At 37.6% G+C, this 27,848-nt stretch overlaps 2 protein-coding genes across 3 annotated transcripts; both read right to left on the bottom strand.

Moving 5' to 3' along the window:
- Nucleotides 1-514: 514 nt before the first annotated feature.
- LOC127647419 (gastrula zinc finger protein XlCGF57.1-like) lies at nucleotides 515-27,848 on the bottom strand. Of its 2 annotated transcripts, none has more exons than XM_052131636.1 (2): nucleotides 27,581-27,848; nucleotides 515-2,135 (listed from the first exon to the last, which is right to left on the bottom strand). In XM_052131636.1, exons 1-2 carry the CDS (start codon nucleotides 27,660-27,662, stop codon nucleotides 868-870), a joined length of 1,350 nt encoding a protein of 449 aa, XP_051987596.1. In that variant the 5' UTR covers nucleotides 27,663-27,848; the 3' UTR covers nucleotides 515-867. The 2 variants fall into 2 exon arrangements, with proteins under 2 accessions (XP_051987596.1, XP_051987595.1); XM_052131635.1 differs by lacking the exon at nucleotides 27,581-27,848 and adding an exon at nucleotides 9,753-10,008.
- On the bottom strand, nucleotides 21,440-24,021 carry LOC127647430 (gastrula zinc finger protein XlCGF49.1-like). The gene is made up of 2 exons (XM_052131660.1): nucleotides 23,991-24,021; nucleotides 21,440-22,312 (listed from the first exon to the last, which is right to left on the bottom strand). Exon 2 carries the CDS (start codon nucleotides 22,305-22,307, stop codon nucleotides 21,621-21,623), a length of 687 nt encoding a protein of 228 aa, XP_051987620.1. The 5' UTR covers nucleotides 22,308-22,312; nucleotides 23,991-24,021; the 3' UTR covers nucleotides 21,440-21,620.

Here is a 27,848-nt window from a genome sequence, read left to right as displayed (position 1 = left end):
ACTTTGTTGTCCTTAAGTCATTTTGCCACAAAATTGGACACCTTCAGGGGTCTTGTAGAGTCCATGCCTCAGCGGGTTGGTGCTGTTTTGATGGCACAGCATATTAGGCAGGTGGTCATAATATTTTAGCTCATCTGTGTATATTTCCAATCTACTTGTTCCTTCCATTTCTTGTTATAATATGCGGTCATGTGTTTTCTTAATCATGAAGGGCATTCATGAATTGACTGATCTATACCTTAAGACCAGATAATGGTTCAGTGGGAGTGAAATTTGGTCTGACGGTACTTGGGGGTTTGGTGTGTGTATGTACTTCTTTTCATTTAAATTTTTTTGTACACTTTAAAGTGGCAAAAAGGGAAAAATTACTGGGTGCTGTATAACAAACAAAAGTCCTTCAAATATTAGATAAGGTGTTTGCACACTTATGAAACCAGGTGATTGTAAGTCTTTTATTTTTATTTATTCTTCTAAAAAAACGTTCAATTTTTTTCTTAAGTTGAATTTTGTTCGTTGCATTATCATTAATGGTGGAACAAGAACTAACATGTTTTAATTCGGTTTCATCTAGTACATTAGAAAAAAAATCTTCTATTTTAACTGGGGGGTGTACTTTTTAATAACCCCTTTATATATACACATTATATTGTAACTGTTTTTGCTGTATTGCCCAGCTTTACTTCCTAAAACTCTTTACATAGAATGACAGCTGATTCATCATTACAGGTAATGCAACGTACAAAAATATTTTCATTTAGAGCAATTACATCTTTGAGTTTTTGAATTTCATACCATTACTTTCAGTTTGCTCACTCCAACAACTGGGCAAAGCCCTTATCTTTGACTTTTCCCACATGAATGCTGGTGTTATGGTTTCTCTCCAGCATGAACTCTTCCATGTTTTTTTAGTGTATGTGATCGACTGAAACTCTTTCCACATTGATGGCATGTGTACGGCTTCTCTCCAGTGTGCATTTTCATGTGTATGTCAACATTTCCTTTACGAGCGAATCTCTTTCCACATTGAAGGCATGCGTAAGGCTTCTCTCCAGTGTGAATTCTCATGTGCACATTAACATTTCCTTTACGCAAAAAACTCTTCCCACACTGAAAGCATATGAAAGGCTTCACTCCAGTGTGACATCTTATGTGGTCCTGAAGGTTTCCTTTATTAATGAAACTCTTTCCACACTGATGGCAAATGAAAGGCTTCTCTCCAGTGTGAATCCTTATGTGCACCTGAAGGGATCTTTTAGACGTGAAACTTTTTCCACACTGAGGGCATGAGAAAGGCTTTACTCCAGTGTGAAAAATCATGTGTCTCTCAAGGCCTAATTTGTCTACGTAACTTTTACCACACTTATGGCACGTGAAAGGCTTCTCTCCAGTGTGAATTTTCATGTGCATGTTAAGATCTCCTTTCCTTATGAAACTTTTTCCACACTGAGAGCATGTGAAAGGTTTCTCTCCAGTATGAAATCTCATGTGTCGTTTGAGGCGTATATTGTCTATGTAACATTTTCCACACTGAAGACAAGTGAAAGGCTTCTCTCCAGTGTGAACTTTCATGTGCATGTTAAGACCTTCTTTCCGTAGGAAACACTTTCCACACTGAGGGCATATAAATGGTTTCTCTGCAGTGTGAATTTTCATGTGCTTGGTAAGACTTGCTTTCCGTATGAAACTCTTTCCACACTGAGTGCATGTGAAAGGTTTCTCTCCAGTGTGAGTTCTTATGTGTATCTGAAGACTTTGTTTCTGTGTGTAACTTTTTCCACATTGATGACATGAAAAAGGGCTCTCTCCGGTGTGAAATCGTATGTGTCTTTTAAGGCCAAATTTGTTTGCGTAATTTTTTCCACACTGATGGCATGAGAAAGGTCTCTCTCCAGTGTGAAGAGTAATATGAATCAAAAGTTTTCCTTTACATGTAAAACTCTTTCCACACTGAGGACATGTGAAGGAATTTTCTGGTTGAGTTTTGTTTTGTGAGAAATTATTTTCAGACTGTGAGCAACTAATAGATTTTTCTCCAGTTATGAAATTCTGATGTTCCTCTTTCACTTCATTCAGTTTTTGACTTTCTTCTTTCACTTCTATTGGCTCTTGGTCTTCCTCTTTCATTTCCATCAAGTCTAAAAAGAAAATATAAATGAAAAGCAATAAAACTGACCCTCAACATAACAGAAGTCTAAAGGTATCAAGTATCTTTATTCCAATAAATTAGGGCTGCACAATTTTGATATATATATATATATTTATTTAACTTATTTTGTCATTGGAATTGCAACTTCTTCCAAAACAGCCTTTTTTATGCCATTCTAAACTGTCTTAGTGCTTAATGGTGATTTATTAATCATCATTAAAATTGTCTTTGTGTGATTTCTAGACCAAATGGTCATAGTGACCATCATGTTCATTACTTAGAACAGTAAGACGTGCTCCCATTTGTCAGTGAGTGAAATTATATATGTATTGTGTTTGTTGAAGTGCAAAAATATGGTGTAGAGGCTGTTGAGCATGAGTGAGACAAGTGTGACAAATAAAGAGCACTGTTGCAGAAATCTACCTCTCTCTATATATATTCATTTTATGATAATAATTTTTTTTTTGTTTTCTTGTAAAAATATAAAATAAATCTCAATTAGATTGATCTTGTTTTAGAAACAACACTGCATAAGATATTTCGTTTTTTCAGAGAATGTATTTATAACATGTGTATTTTGTCTTACTGTACTGGCAGAGTTTTTGTCAAAACAAGCGAAAACAATCTACCAGTGCTGAAGAAGTAATCCAATGTATTTAGAATATGTTACTGACATTGAGTAATCGAAAGGAATACATTACAAATTATATTTTACAACATGTATTCTGTAATCTGTAGTGGAATACATTTCAAATGTAACCCTCCCAACCCTGGTGGTCATTACAATGGAAATTTAAAAGACACGTTCTTACAAATGGATTGATTGAATTAGTTTAGTTGAACATAGTCCTCTGAAGAAGACCTTACATAATAAAATTAAACGTCGCTAGTGGGAAGTTGGTGTATGTGAAACTACAACCAATTAAAAACCAAAATGGCTATATAATGGGTATATTGGCTCTTATTAGGGGCCAAACACCGGAGGTGCTATGGCACATATTTTATTTGTTAGTTTTCTTATTATTAGTGGCCAAGCACCACACGTCCTATGGCACCTATTGTATTCGTATTTTAATGTACTTCACCCATTATAGATGCCACCATATTGGATTGTGATATTTAGTGTTTTTTTCCGATTCATATCCTACAAACTAAGTCCAATTTGCCTGAATATTTGCCACACAGAACTGACACTACTGAGTTTTGATTTGTGCTACTGTTCAGAAGTTACGCCAATGTGAAGTTAATGATAATGACTTAAAACTGGAAGTGAGGCTGCTTTGGTCTATTTAAATGAAACTTGGTATGCTTCATAATCTGAGGGTACAAGCCACGTTTGGTGGCAGTGCCACTTATGGGTCAAGAAATAAATAAAAAAATGGCTATTTTTGCCCATAACCTTTAAACCGTTTGCCCTAAAATCATTAGGTGTATGGATCCCTTAGGTTGTTAGATTCAACACTTGAATTTTATTAAAAGTTTATGCATCTTTTTGATGGAATTAAAAGAAAATTGGTAAACAAACAAACAAAAAAAAATGTTTCATTATGTCCTGAACGCAAGTTAATTTCCCAATTTTTTCTAATGTCTTACAAACTTACTAAATGTATTTAGCCTGTCAGCAACTGTGGCAACAGTTCAAATCTATTTTTATATCCAACCAGATTTCATTTATCTAGATTAATTAAAATAAACCTGACTTGAATAAAGTCATGATGGTGAAAATCATCTTGGTTACAGATGTATCCTCTGTTCCCTGATGGAGAGAACGTGTCGATGTAGTGACACTAGGGGTTTGATTTTAAGAGCCCCAATCACCTTTGCTTTATTCAGAGAAGGCCAATGAAAATTGGCAAGTGGAATTTCCATGCCACTCTCCGCCCTGGACATATGGGTATAAAAGGAGATGGCATGCATCACTCATTTATGCTGAGGAGCCGAGAGAGAGTCCCGGCCATGTCAGTGGTCAGCTCAGCGCAGCAGCAGGAGGGACACAACGTCTCAATCCCTCCATCAGGGAACAGAGGTTACATCTGTAATCAAGATGTCTGTCACTCACTCGATGTAGTGACACTAGGAGTACCTATACCAAACGCCACAGGTGCTGAGCCATGTCACGAAGTACAGAGGAGCGGACACGGGCAGGCAGTTGATGTGCCATAGCAGGCAGGGCCCTGTCCAGAGCCCTGGTACTGCCTGCCTGTCGCACACTGCGCCCCTGCCCGATTTCAAGGCATCTGTCGTAACCACGACGTGCCTCAAGACCTGCTCTGAGGGGACCCTTGCCCATAGAAATGCAAAGTCTGACCAAGGGCTGAAAGTGCCCACCTCGGGACTCGAGTTTGTAGCCCGAGGGGGAGTATCGCCGGCAAGGATGCAATATGCCCCAGGAGCCTCTGAAATGGTTTCAATGGCACCGCTGTCCTCTGCCTGAAGGTTTTCAAGGTCAGCACCAACTGAGCATGCTTGTCCGTGAGTCCTGCCATCATGACGACCGAGTCCAACTCCATACCGAGAAAAGAGATGCTCTACTCAGGGGAGAACCTGCTCTTTTACAAGTTGACCTGAAGCCCTAGGTGCTGAAGCACAAGGTCCCTGTGCGCACACAATAGATCTCACGAGTGAGCTAGAATCAGTCAGTCGTCGAGATAATTGAGAATGTGAATGCCCTTCTCCCTTAGCGGGGCCAGGGCAGCCTCTGCGACTTTGGTAAAGACGCGAAGAGACAGGGACAGTCTGAAGGGGAGGACCTTGTACTGGTATGCTCGTCCCTCGAAGGTAAACCAGAGAAAGGGTCTGTGTTGAGGAAGAATCGATACGTGAAAGTATGCGTCCTTCAGGTCGCTGGCCGCAAACCAATCCCGAAGTTGTACTGATGCCAGGATACGCTTCTGCATCAACATCTTGAAGGGAAGCCTGTGTAAAGCTTTGTTAAAGGTACGCAGATCTAGGATTGGGCGCGCACACCCCCCCCCCTCCCCCTTGGGAATGATAAAATAGGCGGAGGGCGTGTAGGACGGAGGCAGCCTGACCCATGGTGTTGTAAGCCTTCGCCACTAGGGACGAAAAACCTTCCAAGCTTTGGAAGGGAGCCTTGGTTGGTTCCTCCAGGTGGCTGCACCTTGTGGGCATAAATGCACCGCAACAGCGTGCTTTACCTGGGGAAGCTCGACATATCACTTAGCTGCCCCACCGTCGAGGGTAGTCAGAATGGACGAGCCAGCGGTCAGGGTGCCTTCCAAGACTTTGTGAGCTCCTCATGCACTTCCAGTAAGGAAGGCACCAGGGTGGGGCGGGGCCGTGAGTCTATCCGCGAACGTTCAGTGTAGGGCGGAGCTTTCCACTCGAGCCCGATGTTTGCGGCTGCCTGGGCGAGCACGGCTGTCATCGCAGCGTCCGCCTCATCCTGAGATCTAACGCCCGAGGGCGGGAGCTAAAGAGATTCATAAGCTTCCAATAACAGAAGTCCACTTTCCGATGCTGCAACCGAAATCTCATCCTCGTCACGAGCCCCGAACGAGGTCATTAAATCCACCCGGAGCCGGAAAACCGCCTGCCCTGCTTGTAACTCTACCGGGCAGAATAAGTGTGCTGGAGGTTGGACCATGGGGATTGACCCGACAGGAGCGGTACCATCTTTACATTCAAATATAATTGCCCACGGTGCTCACTGACCCTGCCGCTTGGGTTCCCACCCAAGAGGGACCAGGTTGGGAAGCAGCCGTGGTGGCTCTCTCCATCACGAATAAGGAAGCGAGCAGTGACCGCAACTTTCTCATGGACATGTTCTCACAATGAGAACATGACCCCTCCACAAAGCTGCCTCAGCGTGCTGGTGACCCAAACAGTTGAGTCAGATTTCGTGGCCATCCAGTGGGGAGAGATAATGGCCACATCCAGTAGCACAAAGGCGAAAGGACATCTTTAAAAAAACGCCAGCCGTTTGTGCGAGCTTTTTTAGAAGGAAATATACTCTCTCTTTACACCCATGTATTCAGTCGCCGAAGCACCCCGGGGAAGCACAACACTCTTCCGTGCAAGGGTGACTGCTGTAATGAGCTGTAGATCCAGCTGACAGCAAGGTGAGAGGACGAACACACACACACACACACACACACACACACACACACGCTCGGCTCCGAAGAAAAAATCTAAACGAGTAACAGATAATTATTTACGTTTCTTTACTATGCATCTCCACTTTCATTTCCACATTCTTTGTTTGTTTTTGGCAATTCGCATTCTTCATGCATATCGCCACCTACTAGTCGGGGCTGTTTAAAGGTGGTGACTTATAGTAAATAATTACTTAAATATTGATCTCTTTTTTACCCACATTGATTATATCACTACAGAACACATTTTTGTCTTCTGAATTTTCATTTTTGGGTGAGCTATCCCTTTAACTAAGAATCATTGTTTATATTTACATTAATATTTAAATTTTTAACCCTGTAAATTTTTTGACATGAAACTGTTTTTAGTACTATTGGACAAACTATAAAATGAAATCGTAAAAAAAAAAAAGAAAAAGAAATTGCACATGTTTTTTTTAATCTTTCATATTTGAAACATTAGGCTTTAACTCTTTCCCCGCAAGCGTTTTTAAAAAAAAGTTGCCAGCCACCACCAGGGTTTTTGACGATTTTCGCTAAATTTAATGGCCCGCAGAATATTTTCTTCCATGAATATATGAAGATGCTATATATCACAATAAAGATCTGAGCCTCTGCTTTTAGGCAAAAAAAAAACGATTTTATTTTATTTTCATTTGTTCTTTTTTTATTGTGACTTGAACAGAGGTCGGTTTTGTCAAAAAACAACATTTCAGACAAAAAGCTGATAAAAAGGCATGTTTATGTCTGATATTTTGAGCTTCCCAATACTCCATTTCTTCATGTTTGAGACGATCGCAGTCTGTTTCTTTGATCAAAGAGTTGCGTACTCTTTCAAATCATGCGGAGGGGTCTTCCTTACCGTATAACACCTAAAACACGGAAACCCAGAAAATTCCGTGTTTGGCGGGGAAGCGTTTTTTTCATAAAACACGGAAAATTCCGTGTTTGGCGGGGAAAGAGTTAAAAGGTCATTATCTTCCTGAGGCCCAGCAATTAATTTTTGTGTAGGACAATATATGTTACTGTAGTAAATCCTGGGGTATTATCAGAGGCCTCCCTGGGCTTTTCAGCAGAGGCGTTTCCAGCATTGAAGGGCATCCGGGGCTTAGCCCAGACAATTTTATTGTCACACTAGCAACCACTTCTCTGTAGTCCAAAGCTGGTGAGAGGGTATTCTTTGAGGTTTGCTCTTGCTGGGCCTGTTTATACAGTTCCTAAATCTTCCACTCTAGTACTATCCTCAACATCCTCTCTCCTCCCTGAATCATCTGTGATGCAAAAGAACAGATACAGCACATAACTTATTGCAAATCAGCTTCAAACAACTAATTCATCAAGTGCTACATATGTCAAATTGTAGCCCAATACCATTGAAGAAGAGCAGATCAGTGGGATTGCCCATTAGGGCATTAATCTATCATGATTCTTTAATTTTCATGTACATTAACATAAAGTCATCACAAAAGAGTTATATTATAGTGAGTAAAGTGAAGTAAAAAAAATGTTTTAATATAAATAATTTAGATTTTTTGACATAAATATTCAAAATGATGTATAAGATCCTAAGTTAAAGCAATACATGAATGACTTTAGTCTATGTTCATTGACACACCATGGCATCGAACTGTATATAATTCTCCATGTTCATCTGTCAAAATCCTTTCATTAGGATCATTGGGATAAACAATGTTTCACTTTTAACTTTCTCAAAAGTAAAGTGACTGATTAATTGTTACCAGTTTCCATGCCTGATTCTGGCACATCTTTGCTACCCTCAAAGTGTATATTTACTACAAACTAATATCACAAAACAAGTCACACATACATTTTATGCTAATGCTTATTGGTTATCCTTAGAGAAAACAACACCTGATAAACAAAAAAATTATGCTCCGAACGGGACTCAAATCACAGTCTCCGGCGTGAGAGGCGAATGCGTTAACCACGAGGCAAATTTTAGAAGCCTCATTTGCATCATTTTATCTGTCTTTCCTGCTAACTGCTGTTAACTCTCCACTAAGTAACGTTAGTTGATGTCAGCTCCTCCCCACCTGCTGCATATTCAACAGAGAGGAAGAAACGGAGTCGCCCATAGGCTGCCGACAGCAAAGAAACTTATTCTATAGGCTAGATTATGCCTATGTCTATTTTAACAGGCTGTATGCAGTATGTGCAAAGCCAAAACACAATGAAATAAGGCAACTTATGATTTCGGGGGTTTACATAGGCTATTGTCCGGTTTCATATTTGTCAGTCAACTTTTCAAAATACATTCGGGGCCGAAGCCCCGGCAAAATCGGCTGCCGCCGCCTCTGCTTTTCAGAGACACCAAATGTTTGAGAATTTGACCATGACAACTTCCTCTCCTTGGTCTTTAAATATGGATTGAAATGTAGCACAGCTCAATTCATCACATAAAATACAATATGACTAAAATAATCTTAAAATGTTATTGTGTACAGTGCATTCAGAAAAAATTCAGACACCTTAATTTTTTCACATTTTTTTATGTTGCAGCCTTATGATAAATCACTAAGCAATAACGATTGCAGAACGGAGCATATACTTATTAAAGATAAAAAAGGTAGGCTATTTAAAACAGCAAGAGAAGGGATGCTTGCAATGTTAAATAACTGTCAGAAGAAGAGATTTACTCTTGTATGATATAAATAGCCTACATCTAAAACCTAGATATTATTAGGCTATCAATATTTTAGGTTTTTTATTCAAGCCTATAATGTGTCTAATTTAACATTAGTTTTGAGGAGGGTGTTTAGGAATGCAAAGAATTGCGTTAGAAATTATGGTTTCGACGTCAGGAAATTAGTGAAGTCGTTACAGAACGCAACAGAACAAAACACCATTACCACACCTGCTACTTAAAGTCCCTATCAAGAATGACAAAACATTATTTTTTGATTTATGTAATCTTATTAAAGAACGTATGTGCCCTGCAGAATATTCAGTGAGAGCCTGTATTCCCTTAATAATGCATTTTGTCATTGCTTTTTAGGTTGCCGCGCAAAGTATCATGGATAGATACATACGCATTACATCTCTGCGCATGAGCGCAAGGTACTGATTAAGAAAGTAGTTGGATTCAAACGTTTAAATGCCTAATATTTTTCTTCGACATTTTTCTTTTCAATGTCAGTGTATAATTTGACTTGACAATACAATAATATTTTGTATTCGACATCTTTATGTTGAATTTGGAACATGCAATTTGAATCGTTTGTTACTGAATTAAGTGTCTGTTAAAATGACTAATTGGATACAAGAATATGTGATGATTTAAACTAAAGCATAATTTCGACAGATTGTGCAGCCCTACAACAAATCTTTAAGATGTTAATTGTGCAGATGTAATTCAATGTTTTGGTCACTTTGAGATGCAAAGTAGTTTTTAAATATTTGCGTCTTTGTTGCGTCAATTATATTTCTCAGCTCATAAGGTTATAAGTGAAGATTGAAGAATGAACACCAACCTGTTTGTTCGTCAGTGTGTTCGGTTTTAATTCTGCATGCTTCTGGATAAGCCATATCTTCACTCTCCTCTTTAATAAACATCTTTACAACAGTGTCACACAGATTTCACTTGTTTCCTGGAGTTTTACTACAACTCGCAATTCTCCCGCCGAAAATAAACACCGGAAATAAAACTTGTGAAATCACTGTAGAAATAAAACAGATGAAAGTAACACATTCATTCACAATCTCTGCGAAGAATCATCTTAATCTTAATCCTTAGTCTTCTTCTTATTTTGTGTCATGGGGAATCACATACTAATATAGCGCATTATCGCCATCTACTGAAAGCATCTGGACAAGAGACGTTGTAAACAAATAAAAATAAATAAAATAATGTTAAAATAATTAGAGTATACAAAAAAATACAACCTAAATTTAAAAAACAGATGCACAATAGGGGGTCTTAAATACAAAATATTCAAACATTTTGAAGTTTTAACTGCTTTGTTTTTAATAGAAAATCGCATTGAGTCAGTATAAAGTTCCATTTCTTTCTTGAATGATGTAAAACAGGTTTTTTTTTTTTTAATATAGAAAAACTTACATTTGTGAACATGGAATTTTGCAATTAAAAGAATAAAATAAAATGTATTATATAAATCGGACTATGCTTGTCTCTACAATTCTCAAGAAAACCAAATAATAAATGTTCCCAAAACAGCACAAATTGGCTATCAATTTTTTTTGGTGATAAAATCACAAACATTTTGCCAAAATGGCCAGTGCCAGAATAAGTGAACTACAGTTTCAGGGCAACTGTCACAAAAAGTGCAATTAAAATCAATATCACCTTTAAATTTGACAAAGTAATGTTTCACTGGGTAAATTCTATGTATAATTTTGAATGAAGCAAACTTTGTTTGTAATTAAATATTGATTAGGTATAAGCCAAAAATATTTCCACACAGCATCGTCTGTCAAACGATATATATGAGTAAAAATAAGGGAGAGACACATAGTTTCTTTGAAATAACATTCTTATGGATCTTTTTGTGAGTTAAGGGAAAAACTAATATTTCCTACATAAGAACTTACTATAGCAGGTGGGGACCATTGTTGAATGTTACTTCTTTTCTGATGTCTAAACTGCATACAGATTTCAGGAGATATTGCACCAAAAACATTTGCATAGTCCCCTGGAGTTACATGAATTTTATACTGTGCCAAAAACTCATTGTAAGTGAAAAGAAAACCTTTTAAATGAAATAACTGATCCACCAATATTATGCCATTATCAAACCAACGTTTCAGAAACAACGATACGCGTTTATATAATATATCCATATTGATCCATATATAGTGCATCCGGAAATTATTCACAGCGCTTCACTTTTCCACATTTTGTTATGTTACAGCCTTATTCCAAAATTGATTAAATTCATTATTTTCCTAAAATTTCTACAAACAATACCCCATAATGACAATGTGAAATCTTTGCAAATGTATTAAAAATAAAAAAATAAATAAATCACAGCCTTTGCCATGACACTCAAAATTGAGCTCAGGGGCATCCTGTTTCCACTGATCATCCTTGATATGTTTCTACAACTTGATTGGAGTACACCTGTGGTAAATTCAGTTGATTGGATATGATTTGGAAAGGCACACACCTGTCTATATAAGGTCCCACAGTTAACAGTGCATGTCAGAGCACAAACTAAGCCCTGAAGTCCAAGGATTTGTCTGTAGACCTCCGAGACAGGATTGTATCAAGGCACAGATCTGGGGAAGGGTACAGAAAAGGGCCTTTCTCAGGGAGGTGACCAAGAACCTGATGGTCACTCTGCCAGTGTTTCTCTGTGGAGAGTGGAGAACCTTCCAGAAGAACAACCATCTCTGCAGCACTCCACCAATCAGGCCTGTATGGTAGAGTGGCTAGACGGAAGCCACTCCTCAGAAAAAAAACACATGACAGCCCACCTGGAGTTTGCCAAAAGGCAACTGAAGTACTCTCAGATCATGAGAAACAAAATTCTCTGGTCTGATGAAACAAAGATTGATCTCTTTGGTCTGAATGGCAAGCGTCATGTCTGGAGGAAACCAGGCGCCGCTTATCACCTGGTCAATACCATCGCTACAGCGAAGCATGTTGGTGGCAGCATCATGCTGTGGGGATGTTTTTCAGCGGCAGGAACTGGGAGAATATTCAGGATCGAATGGTCCTTGATGAAAACCGGCCCCAGAGCGCTCTGGACCTCAGACTGGGGTGAAGGTTCATTTTCCAACAGGACAACGCACAGCCAAGATAACAAAGGAGTGGCTACGGAACAACTCTGTGAATGTCCTTGAGTGGCCCAGCCAGACCCCAGACTTGAACCCGATAGAACATCTCTGGAGAGATCTGAAAATGGCTGTGCACCAACACTCCCCATCCAATCTGATGGAGCTTGAGAAGTCCTGCAAAGAAGAATGGGAGAAACTGCCCAAAAATAGGTGTGCCAAGCTTGTAGCATCATACACAAAAAGACTTGAGGCTGTAATTGGTGCCAAAGGTGCTTCAACAAAGTATTGAGCAAAGGCTGTGAATACTTATGTACATGTGATTTTTTTTTTTTTTAATTTTTAATACATTTTAAAAGATTTCAAACAATGTAATTATGGGGGTATTGTTTGGAGAATTTTTATGAAAATTATGAATTTAATCCATTTTGGAATAAGGCTGTACATAACAAAATATGGGAAAAGTGAAGCGCTGTGAATACTTTCCAGATGCACTGTATAATACTTATGTGGTGAAAAGTCATGCTTGAAAATCAAAGTCCATTATAAAAAGGCCTGATGATGAAATTCAGTTTTACTGGTATTTTATCAATATTATAATTACAACTAAGAAGAAAACGTGTATTACACATGCCAGGTAAACTGAGCTATGCCCAGGCTCCCAGTGGAGATGTAAACTGAGCCAACACTGAATTTCAGGACATCCAGCACATGCTGAGCATCATCTGCTCACGCTTACTGTCCCACACTGGGCAGTGTTAAGAAATGAGGAGAAGAAAGGTCCAACCTTAATCAAACACACCTGCCCTTAAATTTTTCAAGTAATCAAGACCATGATAAGTGTCCTCAGGAATGTCTGATTAGGGTTTGAACTAAACTCTCTCTATATATATATATATATAAATAAAAATTTCATCAGAGAATTTCAAGAAAAAGATGTCATTATTTTACAAGAAACATGGAGTAGAGGTGATGATCATGGATTTGATCAACTGGTCTCTCAACGCAATTGACACCATCTTCTCGACGAGAAGCTTGGGTTCGGGGGAACCTGTCTGCCCTGACGGAACGTTCGCAGCTGGCTACACGATGGACGCGTGGGAGAGGTGGCGGGTCGTGTGTCTGGCGGCTCTTTCCGTGGAGGACGTTGAAGATATCTACCTATTCGGTACCATGATAACAGGTCTTCTGCTGATTGGATTAGGCATTGCCCTGGTTTATCGAGGAGTTAAGAAGACGGTGACAGCTGTCCAAAGCCTCACAAGGCTGCCCGTCATGATTGAAACAGTGGGCAGAGCTGTCTGCACTCAGACTGGGTCTATGAACCAAAATACGGATAACATCATGGAGAAGCTCACAGCTTTGCAAAGGCAAATGGATCGTTTCAGAGACCAAAATGGACCAGGAGAATAGCCGTGTAAATTAGAATGCGGCTACTCTCCTTAAGACCAAACAATCCCAATCTTATCTGTTTCGGCCACCCTCAACCAGCACTGGCCTTGGCCAAGGCCGCTGTTGGAACAACAACTCCCCCGGAAGAGCACTGCAGTGAGCCACTCTCGCGTTCCTTCCCCGACTCCCCAGACACCTGGTGATTGTTGACTATGTCTGGGACCTGATCTAGGTTGTCTCCATGGCAACTTGCTGTGTATCGCTATGACAACCCTGCGGACTGAGGCACCTAGATTAGATGCTGGCATAGCGACTCTCCAGGCCTACACATACATGAACTCTTACACATATATACAGATATGCAATCATCCGCCCGATACCCTATCCCTCGCCTTAGCGCTTTGTACCCCCAGTCTGACAGGCGGGTCTGTGACCAGCGCCGAACATGGCTGCAGGTCCGGATGGCTGCTTGCCTGTGCTGGGCCACCTCCACCCCCAATCCCTCCCCTGTTGCAAGTCTTGTTCATGTTGTAGAGTGTACTGATTATGTGCTAATGTTGCTGAGGTGTTTTTTTCCCTGTTCCCACACTGTACTTCTTAAGGAGCATAGTCTGGGGGCTGCCTTTTTTTTCTCCTCTCCTCTCCTCATGTCATGCTGTATTTCTTCTAATTCCCTGTCTTCCTGTCCTGTCTATCCCCTTGTCATATGTATGTTTGTATGGACAGGTCGATGGCCAATTTCACTGGTTTACTATGTGACAATAAAGGACTACTACTACTACTACATGAGCACACTGGTTGTCCCGCACAAAGAAATAGTGTTACCATTAGTAAAACTTACATCAGACTCAGAAGGGATGTTAATTTGGATTAAATCTGAACTCTTGTGCCATAGAATTAATAAAAACCAATCAAAATCTTTCTGTGTGCAATCAGAGTGAAAAAATTATATGAGATTTTGAATGATTTGAATGCAGATCAATGGAGGATTCAGTTTTGTGAGCAATCTAGCGCCCCCTTGTGTAAAGAAAGCTTTGTGTCTCACAAAATAAGTTATTTCTGACAACATTTGGGTCAATATCAAAATATGTTGACAAAGTAATGTCCCATGATTTTAGTCATGAAAATGCTTTCAAATAGTATTTCATAACCTAACCTTTAATTATATGAAATGTCTTGACTATGTTTTGCTAATTTTTTAGAAAATATATTTTAAATTGTTAATTGCCTGAAAATTCTTGCCCCTTCATTTGGTACATTCTCCTGGTTTAAAAAAAAATTGTATACAAAAAGTTGTGGAAAATAATTCAGTTCAGATGCTGCCTAAATATGCATATAGTGATTTTTCCCAGCATGTTACAAAGTTATTAATTAACATTTTAACTAATATTTTCACACAAAAATAATTAACCCTCAAAATTTAGTGTTGTAACCCATTTAACCCTCGTTAGTGTTAACTTGCTTCGTTCGTGAAACATAATTAAATAATAAAAGAAAGAACAACAGCCAAGTTGTTCAAGGGCTTGGAAGTCTCCAAATGGAGGCTCTCTAATTGGGTTGTTGACGCTATTGATTTAGCTTATGACTCGCAAGGCTTGTGCGGCCATATTGAAGTGAGAGCGCACTCCACTTGAAGAATGCTTTCTCTTGGGCGTTGGCAAATTTTTTGTCCTTGTCGGACATCTACCTGGCAGAAGGATGGGCCTCCATTATCACCTTTTCTAGGTTCTATCATTTACAATTTCCCTCTTTCTCTTCCCAGGTGCTTTCTGTGAAGCGGGACTAAGTTTCATAAAAAAAAAAATGGGGCTTTGCCCTTTATACAATATATTTATCCACTATCTCCCTTTGATTATGTGTGAGTGCGGGTAGAATTATCATGTGCAAATATCTGCTTACGCTTCTAGGGTTTGACCCGACCTGTTGATTTAGTCCCTGTTCTTGTTTGAGCATGTTCCCCTTTGCGGGACATTTCTTGTACATTCTAAGCAGTTCTCTCATACACCTGGTGAATATGTGTTCCTTGTGGCTATGTGAAATCATTCCCTTATTAGCTTTCTCCCCACTGGTGAGGAGTTATTCATTCATCTAGGTGGTTGTTGACCTGCCATAATTGTTTTCCGCTCCTTCCCAATTGTATGTGGAAGTGGTAATTTTACTACACCCTTTTACTGCCCCTTGCACCAGCTTACAATGTAACGTCGAAGTGACTGTCTTGAAAGGGAACATCTAGGTTACTGTTGTAACCCCCGAGATGTTATGCAAGTCGGCCATAAAACTGATTATAGCTGAAAGTCAAATGTCCTGAGGTAATGATGAAGTTCCTTTTACACTTGAGCGAAGTACGGGGCGGAGCTCCGAACTTCATCTGCCAATGGAACTGGCATGATGGTATATAGTTCAGTGTGAGAGCGAGCTCTCAGGAGTGACTTATAGCACATTACAGCTAATGACATAACGTCTCATTCTCTCCTTTCAGAGAACCGGGGTTATAACAGTAACCTAGACGATTTAGATGATAATTGAACTAACTAGTCATTTTTTTTTTTATTCAACCTTAATGTGCATTAATTAATTAGTATAACATCTGATATAGTAATTGATGTGTTTAACCATTGTTAATATTGACATTACATTAAATTTTTCAGTCTGTTAAATTATATGATATTATTTATTATTATCATGCAATATTTTGGTGGCAACAATCAAAACAAAAAAAACAAAAACAATAAACGTTGTGAAAAATCTTGTTGATGCTCTTATTGAAATGAGACATTATGCCTCGCTGGATAAAATAGGCATAATGTTATAAGATTAAATCAGACTTAATAAAATTAGTTTTATTGAACAGTTTGTCGATTATGTTACTATTGTATGTGTAATAGCATGTTTTTTTTATATCTTGTCAAATTATTAGCTTATGTCGAGCATATTTAAGTTTAGAAGTCCATATATGTTATGGTAGGCTACCTGGCAATGTAACTGACAATACTGATGGCTAAACTACATTAAATTGTTTAAAAAATATATCTTTATATCTATATAAAAAAAATGTCTTTTTTTTTTATTATTATTATTTTTTTTAATATTAATATATTTATTCGACATTTGAAATAAATGCCAGCTGTTCTCATGGACCTTTACCAGATAAATCAAATTTTCTTGACAGTTTATTTACATGCATCAGCACCAGCCAATAGGATGTGTTAAGGAATTGTTATACACACTGCTGCATTGGAGGTTTTTATTGGTTATTTTATCATGTTAACTGCAGAAGTGCAACCTGGGGTGATCCATCACTGGTAGATGGGGTCATGCGGGGTGCTGGATTGCAGAGGCAGGCAAATTGTGCCACTGTGACTTAATGTGCTGATAACGTAATTTCTCCAACAGTGTCTGATATTAAAATCAGTGCGACACACTTTGCAAAAGGCGTGGCCATTATTGATGTTAAGTTAAGTTAAGTTAAAGGCAGTGTGCACATTCTCTGTTTGCAGGGCCAAATATTGGTTTACCCGTAATGAACCAGCATCACACAACTGGCGTGACACTTTCACCACCATGCTTCACAGTGGGTTTGGCATTCTTTGGGCGATGAGCTATCTTGTTTTTTCATTAAACATATATTTTTTAATTATGGCCAAAAAGTTCTACCTTGGCTCTATCGGGGGCTCCTGAAAGCCGTCTCCTTTTCCCCCCAATGGGCAGCCCTGTTTCTGTAGCATGGCAAGATGAAATTTAGGTGGTATGGGATACTTTTTTTGGCACATTACCCCATAGACCAGACAGAAAGCTGAAGAGGAATTTCATCTTCCAGCACAATAATGACCCCAAGCACAGATGTAAGTCAGCTAAGGAATGGCTGCAAAAGATCAACATTTTGGAATGACCCTCAAAATGGCTTGAAGAGGGCTGTGCACTGGAGGTCCCCTCATAATTTGATCGATCTGGAGCTTTGTTGCAAGAAAGAGTGCAAAAAATGGGCAAATCAAGTTAATAGACTCTTGCATAAAAATACTGGGTGCTGTTAAACAAGCAAAAGTTTATTTAATCAAATATCAGTTAAGAGGTGTGCACACTTATGTAACCAGGTTATTGTCTTTTATTTTTTCCTGCTATTTTAACAGGTGTGTAGACTTTTATAGACACTGTATATATTTATATATACACACACACACATTATATTTACATTTTTTTTTTTTTTTGCTAAATAGAATGTGTAATTGCTCTTTGAATTTATTAATTTCATACCATTACTTTCAGTTTGCTTACTTTAAAAGTCTGAATGAATCTGAATTCAAATTGTAACACTAAATGCAACACACACTGAGCCATTACATCAATACTTTAAGCTTATTTTTTCTAAGAAAAATAATCTGTCAAAATACATGTAACAAAAACATTCCTCTGTTGCATTTCATAGCAATATCTCATTATTCATATCCTGCTGATCAAAATTCAAAGTGGTTTCAGAACAAACGCATAGGCCTATAGAGTATAAAGACAAAACTTTTAATATAATTACATCTCCACTTCTTATTTTGTTCTGTTGACATTCAACACAGCACACAGTAATACAGAATCATACAATTAACAAAGTCGCCCTTGAAAAGGTGTCAAAGATATATAAAAAGCATGAAGTAAATAAGGTACCCAGTGGTATAAAAAGAAATTAAAGAAGAAAAAAAAACGCCATAACCAACTAAATTCAACTTGTTACATAAAGTTTAGATTCACAAATTCTGCCATTGAACAATAAATGGTATAGGATTCAAAAATATTGGTGCCGGGTGGAGCGAAAAATCTGCATGATGCGTTGTCGCGGAAGCCTATCAGCATTGAGGTTGTCTGGATGTCACTGACGTACTGACATAGTAGCAGAAGAAATCTGGAAACAATCAATGAAAAAATTGTTGTAGCGGTGTGTGGGCACCCGGAATTGTATGACACAACGTCATACATGTACAGAGACCGGATGAAAAAAGACATCGCTTGGGAGGAAAGTGAGCGACGAAGTTGGACTACCTAGTAAGTTCTGAAAATATGCACGTCTAGTGGATTCCAGCTATTGGTTGTACTTTACTATGAACAAAGTCGTAGAAGCCCCTCCTCCTGTCCTTTTCCGGAAGAGAAGCGGGAATACTTGTTTTGCGTTTCTTGCGCATGCTTAAACACACATTTCTAATACAGTGGTCAAACGCGCGCAAGCAATGTAAGGCGAAAATTTTCTTCGCGTTGTATGCGAACGCACCATAAATCTGACATCTATATCATTATTGAATCAAAATATAAATCAAAATTGGTTCACATCTTAAATTCTTTCTTGTATGAATTTGGCAATATCTATCATGTAAATAATTGCATTTTTTCTCAATGGGATAGAATGTCTGTAGAAACAAAAACATCTCCTTTTTATAATCGTCATCCTTTCTTTAAAGATGCCATAATGGCCTAGCTTCACTATCAGTATTATAGTGATTCAATCGCCTGATTCAACCGTAGAGATACTTCAGCAGCTTTTATGGTGTACTCAGAATACATTAATTGGAGGACAACAGTTTATTTTGGGATATATTAATTTAGAATCATATTTACTTTATAAATACGTTTTTCTTCCTATAATTATGATGAATTTATAAAGACATATGGAAATTTATCTTCAAGTTTTTGCTATAGACATTTACTATCTGCCATACCTGTAAACTGGAAAAAATAAAAAATATCTAAGGAAATGTATCATTACTTGCCATCCGAATATGAAAAACTATAAATGGCTGAGGAATTTGAAATTAATAAAGACATATAAGCTTGTCTTACAACAATTATGTTTGTCTCCACAACACTTTTTTATTGGGAAGACCTTTTTGATATATCTATAGTATTATATTGTATGATAAAAGTATATGTTTTCAAAATGGTTGATGGTAAAGGATTATTTCTACCTGTATTTAAATATATATTTAATGCACTATTGCAAATTAGAGAAACAGTAAGAGTTCAAAACTGTTTACCCATTTTCAAACTGAAAATGGGTAAAATTGGTGAGGTTTTTTGAAGATTAATTGAGATAAAAGTTATATATATATATATATATTAAAGCAATATGCCCCACAAAGCCGTGCTTTACAGTGAATTTAGAACAGCTAAAGGTCATAAAACAGCTTTTAGTCATAAAATAAACACCAGCAACAAAAAAATTATAATGATATAGCACATTTATTCCTCCTCAAAACAATGTAGTTCCAAAGAGGTTGCCAAGCAACACATGCAGCAACAAAGACGGCTCAACCAATCAGAATCAAGGACCGGAAACTATTTGTTTAATAATTAACATATATCTGGATATCACCATTAATTGTGAAATTGCTGAAGCATTGATCAAATAAGTTAGCACTCCTCTTTGCTGAATGATGAGTTTTTAACGCTATACAGGTGCACTTTAATTGTGCAGGGCCAGAGGCAAGGATATTGCTCCAGCATCGTCTCTCCTTGTAGTTTGGGCGCCAGTAAGATTGCAGGGACGATTCACATTTATGCTCCATCACTGACATGATTTCTCTCACCTCTAGGTCAGCATCAGAAAGTTTTTGTACAGTCGTGCTTCGCAAGCAGTGGTTGGTGTAGATTGTCTCAGTGCCAGCTGCTTTACAAATCCGTGGCAACGTTGATCCAAGGAAGTTCACCCCCATAGGCTCTCTATTGTACCTAACATTAGGAGAAAGAAAGAATGTTGCCTTGTAACCTGTTGCATTGTAGCTGTTGTCACTTGCCAACAATGTCTTTTTTTTTTTCTTGTTGCAGTGAAGAGTAACCAAGCTACACTGTATATAAAAATATATTGCTGGCAAATGACAGCATGACTACAGATAGGTGTGCACAATATGCTACAAATAAAAAAAATTAACTGAAGTTTAACTTACCAAATATCTTTAGTGTAGTTTGGATGCACTTTGGATGGAGATTGGCTGGCAGCAACGATAGGTATTTCTCCAATGAGGCGACAGGACACAGAGGACTCCCTGACTGCTCAAACATAAATCCCCGTATGCTTTCTTTGTTTCTTTCACCGGCATTGTGCATTTGTTGAATGACAGTGTTTCATACTTCTGACCATTCTTGTCCTGGCGGATGATAAATGATTCGGGCCTCAGTTGGCGGTTGCCCTCTTTAGCTTTGCGTCCCATATGCAGTTGTACATCAAACCAGACTTTGTTGATAAGACCCTCAGGTGTATTTGGATTCAGTGCTGCAGACTGCTTGATTTTCTGAAAGTCTGCCTCCGTTAACGCAGAATGGCGGGATGTTTTGTCACGTCCTTCTCGGCAAAGATTTTTCACTACTCCAATTAAAACTTGTTACTAGTGATAAACTCGGGATCTTTTCAACAGACACCAGGATCGGCTGATCAGTGAATCATTTATATACCGGTTAAGCCCTGCACATAGACCGACATAACTGCTGAAACCATAGGTTTCACCTTTCCCGTTTTTCACGGTGGCATAAAACTGATGGAGAGCCTGATTTAGGTCAATTTTGGTTATCGTTTTAAAATCAATAGCCAGATCTTTCTCGGCACACCAATTCTGAAAACAGCGAACAGACCACATAGTCTGTTTAACGGTCCCAGCTTCATTTCTTGACTTTTCCATCTCTTCAATTTCTTTCTCATTCATTTCAGAGTGTCTGCTATGTTTTTAATTTTCTTTCTCTGTCCTGTCCATCTCTTTCCACCACTCATCTACACTTAGACCACCCATTAAGTCAAAATTTAAAACAAAATCTGTAATTTTGAAACAATTTCTTTGGCAATAGTCTTACAGAATCACAAATGGAAGTTGTGCAGTAATACTGATGTAATGCGGTCACAGGTGTATGTTTGTTGAGTAATTTACAATGGGTTCGAACACGGCTCAACCAATCAGAGTCAAGGACCGGAACTATCTGTTTATATATATATATATATATATATATATATATATATATATATATATATATATATATAAAATTATATTTGTAACTCAAATGGCTGTGCCTTTGTTATAGTTGAAATTTTATTTTAATCTATCGGAAGAAAAGTTGTATGAATAGTGGTCTTAAGAGTTATACTGTATATATTATTTCATGTTTTTTTTTTTTGTCTTGTCATTCAGTTTTGCTCACAACAACAACTGGGCAATGCCCTTTTCTTTTACTTTTCCCAAATAATTCTGTTGTTATGGCTTCTCTCCACTATGCACTCTCTCATGTTTTTTCAGTCCATCTGACCGACAGAAACCCTTTCCACATTGAAGGCATGTGAAAGGTCTCTCTCCAGTGTGAATTTTCATATGCATGTTAAGATCTCCTTTCCGTATGAAACTCTTTCCACACTGATGGCATATGTAAGGCTTCTCTCCAGTGTGAGTTTTCATGTGCATGTTAAGATCTCCTTTCCGTACAAAACTCTTTCCACAGTAAGAGCACGTGAAAGGCTTCACTCCATTGTGAATTCTTATGTGTATCTTAAGACTCTCTTTCCGTGTTATACGCTTTCCACACTGATGGCATGTGAAAGGTTTCTCTCCAGTGTGTATTAACATGTGTGTCTGAAGACTTTGTTTCTGTCTGAAACTCTTTCCACATTGAGGACATGTGAAAGGTTTCTCTCCGGTGTGAATTCTAATGTGTCTTCTAAGACTTCCTTTATGATTGAAACTATTTCCACACTGAGGGCAGGTGAAGGAATTTTGGGCATGAGTTTTGCTTTTTGAGGAATTCTTTGCATTCTGTGAGCGACTAAAAGATCTTTTTTTAGTTATGAAACGATGATTCTGATACTGAAGTTCCTCTTCCACTACATTCAGTTCTTGACTTTCTTCTTTCACTTCTATCGGTTCTTGATTATCCACTTTCATTTCCATCAAGTCTAAACAGAAAATATCAATGAATATCAAAGAAAAGCATGGAAGTTTACAGAGATCATATATATATATATATATATATATATATATATATATATATATATATATATATATATATATATATATATATATATATATATACAGTTACTTCCACTAATATTGGCACCCTTGGTAAATATGAGCAAAGGCGGCTGTAAAAATTTACTCTGTTTATCCTTTTGATATTTCATTCAAAATATTCACAAAAATCTAACCTTTAATTGAAGTAAAATATATCTGAAGTATATTGCCATCCATATTTCTTGTTTAGGAGGGTTTAAAAAAAAAGCCTCTGCTCTCATCCAACAACAAACTCATGCATCTTCAGTTTGCCAGTCTCTACTGGAACTTCAAATGGGATTGGGTTCTATGGTCAGATGAAACAAAACTAGAGATTTTTGGCAACAAACACCAGATATGGGTTTCCCCATGTCCATGGTTAAATAGGGTGGTGGATCTTTAATGTTGTGGGGCAGTTTTTATGCCACAGGTCCTGGACATCTTTTTCTGATACATGGCATCATGGACTCTATCAAATTCCAACAGACAAAAAAATCTAAACCTGACTGGATCTGCCAGAAAGCTTACAATGGGCCCTGGCTTCCAGCAGGACAATGATCCAAAACACACATCAAAAATGTTTCACTGACCACAAAATCAAGTTTCTGCGATGGCCATCCCAGTCCCCTGACCTGAACCCCATAGAAAACCTGAACTGAAGAGGAATTCACCAACATGGACCTCTGGAGAGATTCTGTATGGAGGAATGGTCTCAGATCCTTTGCCATGTGTTCACCAACCTCATTAGGCATTATAGGAGAAGACTCAGAGCTGTCTTGGCAAAGGGAGGTTGCACAAAGTATTGAATAAAGGGTGCCAATAATTGTGCCACACATACACTGGTGGCCAAAAGTTTGGAATAATGTACAGCTTTTGCTGTTTTGGAAGGAAACTGGTACTTTAATTCACCAAAGTGGCATTCAACTAATCACAAAGTATAGTCAGGACATTACTGATGTAAAAACAGCACCATCTCTATTTGGAAAAAGTAATTTTTGATCAAATCTAGACAAGCCCCATTTCCAGCAGCCATCACTCCAACACCTTATCCTTGAGTAATCATGCTAAATTGATAATTCCATGTCTATTTATTTGTTTATTTGGCAAGCAGTAATATAATAAGCTGGATATAATGAGGAGTCAGATGGTCATTTCCACAAAATAATCATCAAAAGAACTCAAACCAGAGGTTGATTTCAGCTGTTCAGCCATTTCTTTCTTCTCAAATTACATAATATCAACACAAAACAAAAATGTCCATTTATTTATTTATTTGGATATTAGCCATGTAATAATCACAGTCAGAGGTTTGCTATCACGAAATAAACCCTTCAGGGTGATACAAGACATCCTCTGCAACCCTGTCTGGGTTTATTTTGCGATAACATCCGGCTGACTGTCCATTATCCCTTACACAAAAACACTAGTATCTTAACTGTAAATTTAAGTCCACAGACAGACAGTGTTAATAGTCTACTACTGGATCTTACGTGTTTCTGTTTTGTCCATCTCTTGCATATGATCGGCAAAAATTAACTATTAACATAATATCTGGCTAGATAAATGTAAAATTTTGCAAAGCACCTCTTCACTGCTGTTTCTTGCTGGATTAACTGATATTTTCTCTGCCCTGCCATCTGTTGTTTGGGGAAGAGCTCAAAGGTGGTGAACATCAAGTATAAATGCCTCGGACTGTCGCAAGCTACATTCACTGCGTTGCCAGGCAAAAGTATAAACAATGCTTCAAGCCTTTTTAAATTATGTGTGTCAACTGGCACAGGAAAAATCCACTCTTCTCAGAGAAATGATCAGCAAAGACAATAAAAAAACTGCAGTGAAGAAGCATTTTGATGAACTTTCCAATTACCTAGCCAGGTATTATAATAGTTCATGTTCAATTGTCATATGCAAGAGGTGAACAATACTGGGTAGCTCAGCGAGTAATGACGCTGACTACCAACCCTGGACTCACAAATTAGAATCCAGGGTGTGCTGAGTGACTCCAGCCAGGTCTCCTAAGCGACCAAATTGGCCCAGTTGCTAGGGAGGATAGAGTCACATGGGGTAACCTCCTTGTGGTCATGATTAGTGGTTCTCGCTCTCAATGGGGTGTGTGGTAAATTGTGTGTGGATTGTGAAGAATAGCATGAGCCTCCACATGCTGTGAGTCTCCGCGGTGTCATGCACAGCGAGTCACGGTCTTAGAAGTGGAGGCAACTGAGACTTGTCCTCCGCCACCCGGATTGAGGTGAGTAACCGCGCCACCACGAGGACCTACTAAGTGGTGGAGGAGTAGTGGGCTAAAGCACATAACCAGCAATCAGAAGGTCACTGGTTCAATCCCCACAGCCACCACCATTGTGTCCTTGAGCAAGGCACCTAAATCCAGGTTGCTCCAGGGGTATTGTCCCTGTAAAAAGTGCACTTTAAGTCACTTTGGATAAAAGCGTCTGCCAAATGCATAAATGTAATGTAAATGTACTAGTGGGAATTGGGCATTCCAAATTGGGAGAAAAAGGGATAAATAATAAAAAAAAGAAAAGATTTTGGTCTTCCGTTTACAGTTAAGACCCCCAATGTTTTATATTTAAAGCCTAGACAAGATGATGAATTTACATTTAAAATAACTCCAATCACATTTAAACACACATTGTTTTTTATAATTTTGCACTTCTCATTCCACTCTCACTCCAAGGAATGTACATGTTGTGATTACAATTTGGGTAAAATCTTTTGCCGTTTTCCAGTGGAATTTTTTAATAATTGGATCAAACAGGCAGATTCAATTCATTTCAAACTTTATTGACAAGATAAAATGAAGTGTACATTGCCAATGCATGTATTATTAGACAATATAAATATGATATAAAACATATTGAAAGCTAAAGTTTAATTGGCTGAAGTTTAAAATCACAAAACTTTTATTTTCCCTGGCTGTAGTTCAGTCTCTACAAGTATACCTGACTGCAGCTTGCTGAACGGCCACCCTACTCAGTCTCTACGGTGCACACACTAAAAAAGCTTTATTTAATAAGACTTTTAAACAATTACAGGCTAACAAAACATTAAGATAGATAACCCTATAAAAAAGTAAGTTTAGTGTCAAACTGAAGACAAACTGATAACCCATAGGTGCAATTAAACATAATGTGACATTTTTGTCATTACTTCATATAGCCCAATTATTATTATTCCGTATTTTATTTCTATTCTACTTTATTTTTGCATTATATTATATTATATTATGGTATCTTAATATTGTATAAAGAATTATTATATTTATAAATTCCTTCCCTGCCTTTTCATTTAGTTAGATGATTGTATTAATAGTTCATTTTTCACTTGTTTCTGCTTGAACTTTAATGAGGGGAACACATGCGCTCTCATGAAGGCAAGAGATGAAAGGAAAGCAGCCTTGTCATGTGTGAAACGGCACATTAAACAGTACATAATACACCACACCGCTCCCACTGCATTGTTCTTAACTGCTAAATCAAGTTTGTTGTCTTACAACACTACGCCAGTCTCCGCCACACTCCGTCATGCCATGACAGGGCTGCTGAAATATTAAAGCCGATCACTCATGTTCTGCGACATGAGTGATCAATTTATGCGATCAAATTACCCACTGAGTCAAAGGACGTGAATATCGGCCAATACTAATCAGTGGCTGATTGATCAGAGCATCCCTGATGTTGGATGTTACAAGTTTTATGTCTATAAGTCAGTGTTTCCTACACCGCTATTCAGCAGCTCCGGTATTGGCCTCAAATGTCCTTATCGGTGGACCACTCATTTATTATTGTGTTATTATATAATTAATTATTTTCGTTAATCATGGGATTATTATCTAATAATTCCATGCATTAGATGTACATTTCAAATATCTTCACTATTCTTCCATTACCTATAGGCAAAATGAGAGGAATCATTCACTCTGAATTCATAGTAGTCTACTGATATTAGGACATCCCTTCAACTACAAATATGGGTGTCTAAGTGTATGAACCATTCTACCAAACTGGTTTAAACTGAAAGTTGGAAACATCTTAAATGTTTATGTATGTTTTTTCCTCCCCAAAACTTTGTTCAGTCTACTGTATAATTGTAGAGTCAGCCTGTTTTCATATTACATTTATAGACTTTTTGTAATGTTTTCTACTTCCAAAATGTGTCCATACTAAACAAAGAGCATAATTAAATGATTATATTTCTATTAATAATTGGTTTCCATCCCCCTATCTAAAGATTATATTAAGCATATTTCTAGAAAGCCAAATCAATTTAAACGATGCATTTAACAAATTTCAAAGTTCAATTTATAAGATTTTTCAAAATCTAAATGCAATTTTTCCTCCGTAAAATGTTTGCAACGTTTTTACTGACAACTCTTAAAGCTACGCTTTAAACACACTGCTTAAAGTTACACACACTGCATTTTGGAGCACATTTACTTCAACGTGAAGGGCTCATACAGCCATGATGGACAGTTATAATCATGCTCAGCCAGTGGAATAAAACTATGCGTTACAATAGAAAAAATAAAATAATAATAATAATTAATAATATATATATATATATATATATATATATATATATATATATATATATATATATATATATAATAAAAGTGTAAAATTTAAAACCTCAACTCAATAAAATCTAAATCGTTATGTTTCACTTTCAAATAAATTAAAAAGGTATTTTGTGAACCAACAATGAAAACAAATACAAAAGGAATATTTCATACATTTTAATTTAGGGGTTTGGGACAACCACTTTCTAATATTTATATCTCAATTCCTTGGGCTGAAATAGATCATACAATTTTCAAATGAAATTGTCAATATCTCATTTGTCAAAATACAAAATTACATAGTAAATTGATTTAGTATTTTTGACTGAATGACAAAAAAAGAAGAAGAAAAAAAACAAATAAGAAAATAAGACGAATAATTAAGAATGCTACCGGGTCATTTTACCCCAGTAGTGGGGTAAAATGGCTTTTCATAATTTTTAATTTGTGAAAAACACTATTCTTCAAGGGGCATCTCCCACACTTCCCCTATATTTGAGTGTTTTAAAGGTTATTTGTCAGCTCATATAATTGTATAACTACAGTCATGAAATGTGTTCAACTGTCTGAATGTTAAGAATGAAGAATGAACACCAACCTGTTTGTTCGTCAGTGTGTTCGGTTTTAATTCTGCATGCTTCTGGATAAGCCATATCTTCACTCTCCTCTTTAATAAACATCTTTACAACAGAGTCACACAGATTTCACTTGTTTCCTGGAGTTTTACTGCGTTACAGACAACTCGCAATTCTCCCGCCGAAAATAAACACCGGAAATAAAACTTGTGAAATCACTGTAGAAATAAAACCGATGAAAGTCACATATTGTTTCTCATTCAGCGCGGATAATCTTCATCATCATCATCA

Source organism: Xyrauchen texanus, chromosome 8 (genome assembly GCF_025860055.1).
Source record: "Xyrauchen texanus isolate HMW12.3.18 chromosome 8, RBS_HiC_50CHRs, whole genome shotgun sequence".
In the NCBI taxonomy this organism is placed as follows: domain Eukaryota; kingdom Metazoa; phylum Chordata; class Actinopteri; order Cypriniformes; family Catostomidae; genus Xyrauchen; species Xyrauchen texanus.
The sequence above is the reverse complement of the archived record's forward strand: the minus strand, read 5'-3'. Positions and strand labels throughout refer to the sequence as shown.

Coding starts and splice junctions, on each gene's coding strand:
- LOC127647419 (XM_052131636.1), bottom strand. CDS start 27,662: ATGTTTATTAAAGAGGAGAGTGAAGATATGGCTTATCCAGAAGCATGC. Junction 2,136..27,580: donor ACACACTGACGAACAAACAG/GTTGGTGTTCAT, acceptor TTTTCTTTTTAG/ACTTGATGGAAATGAAAGAG.
- LOC127647430 (XM_052131660.1), bottom strand. CDS start 22,307: ATGGAAATGAAAGTGGATAATCAAGAACCGATAGAAGTGAAAGAAGAA.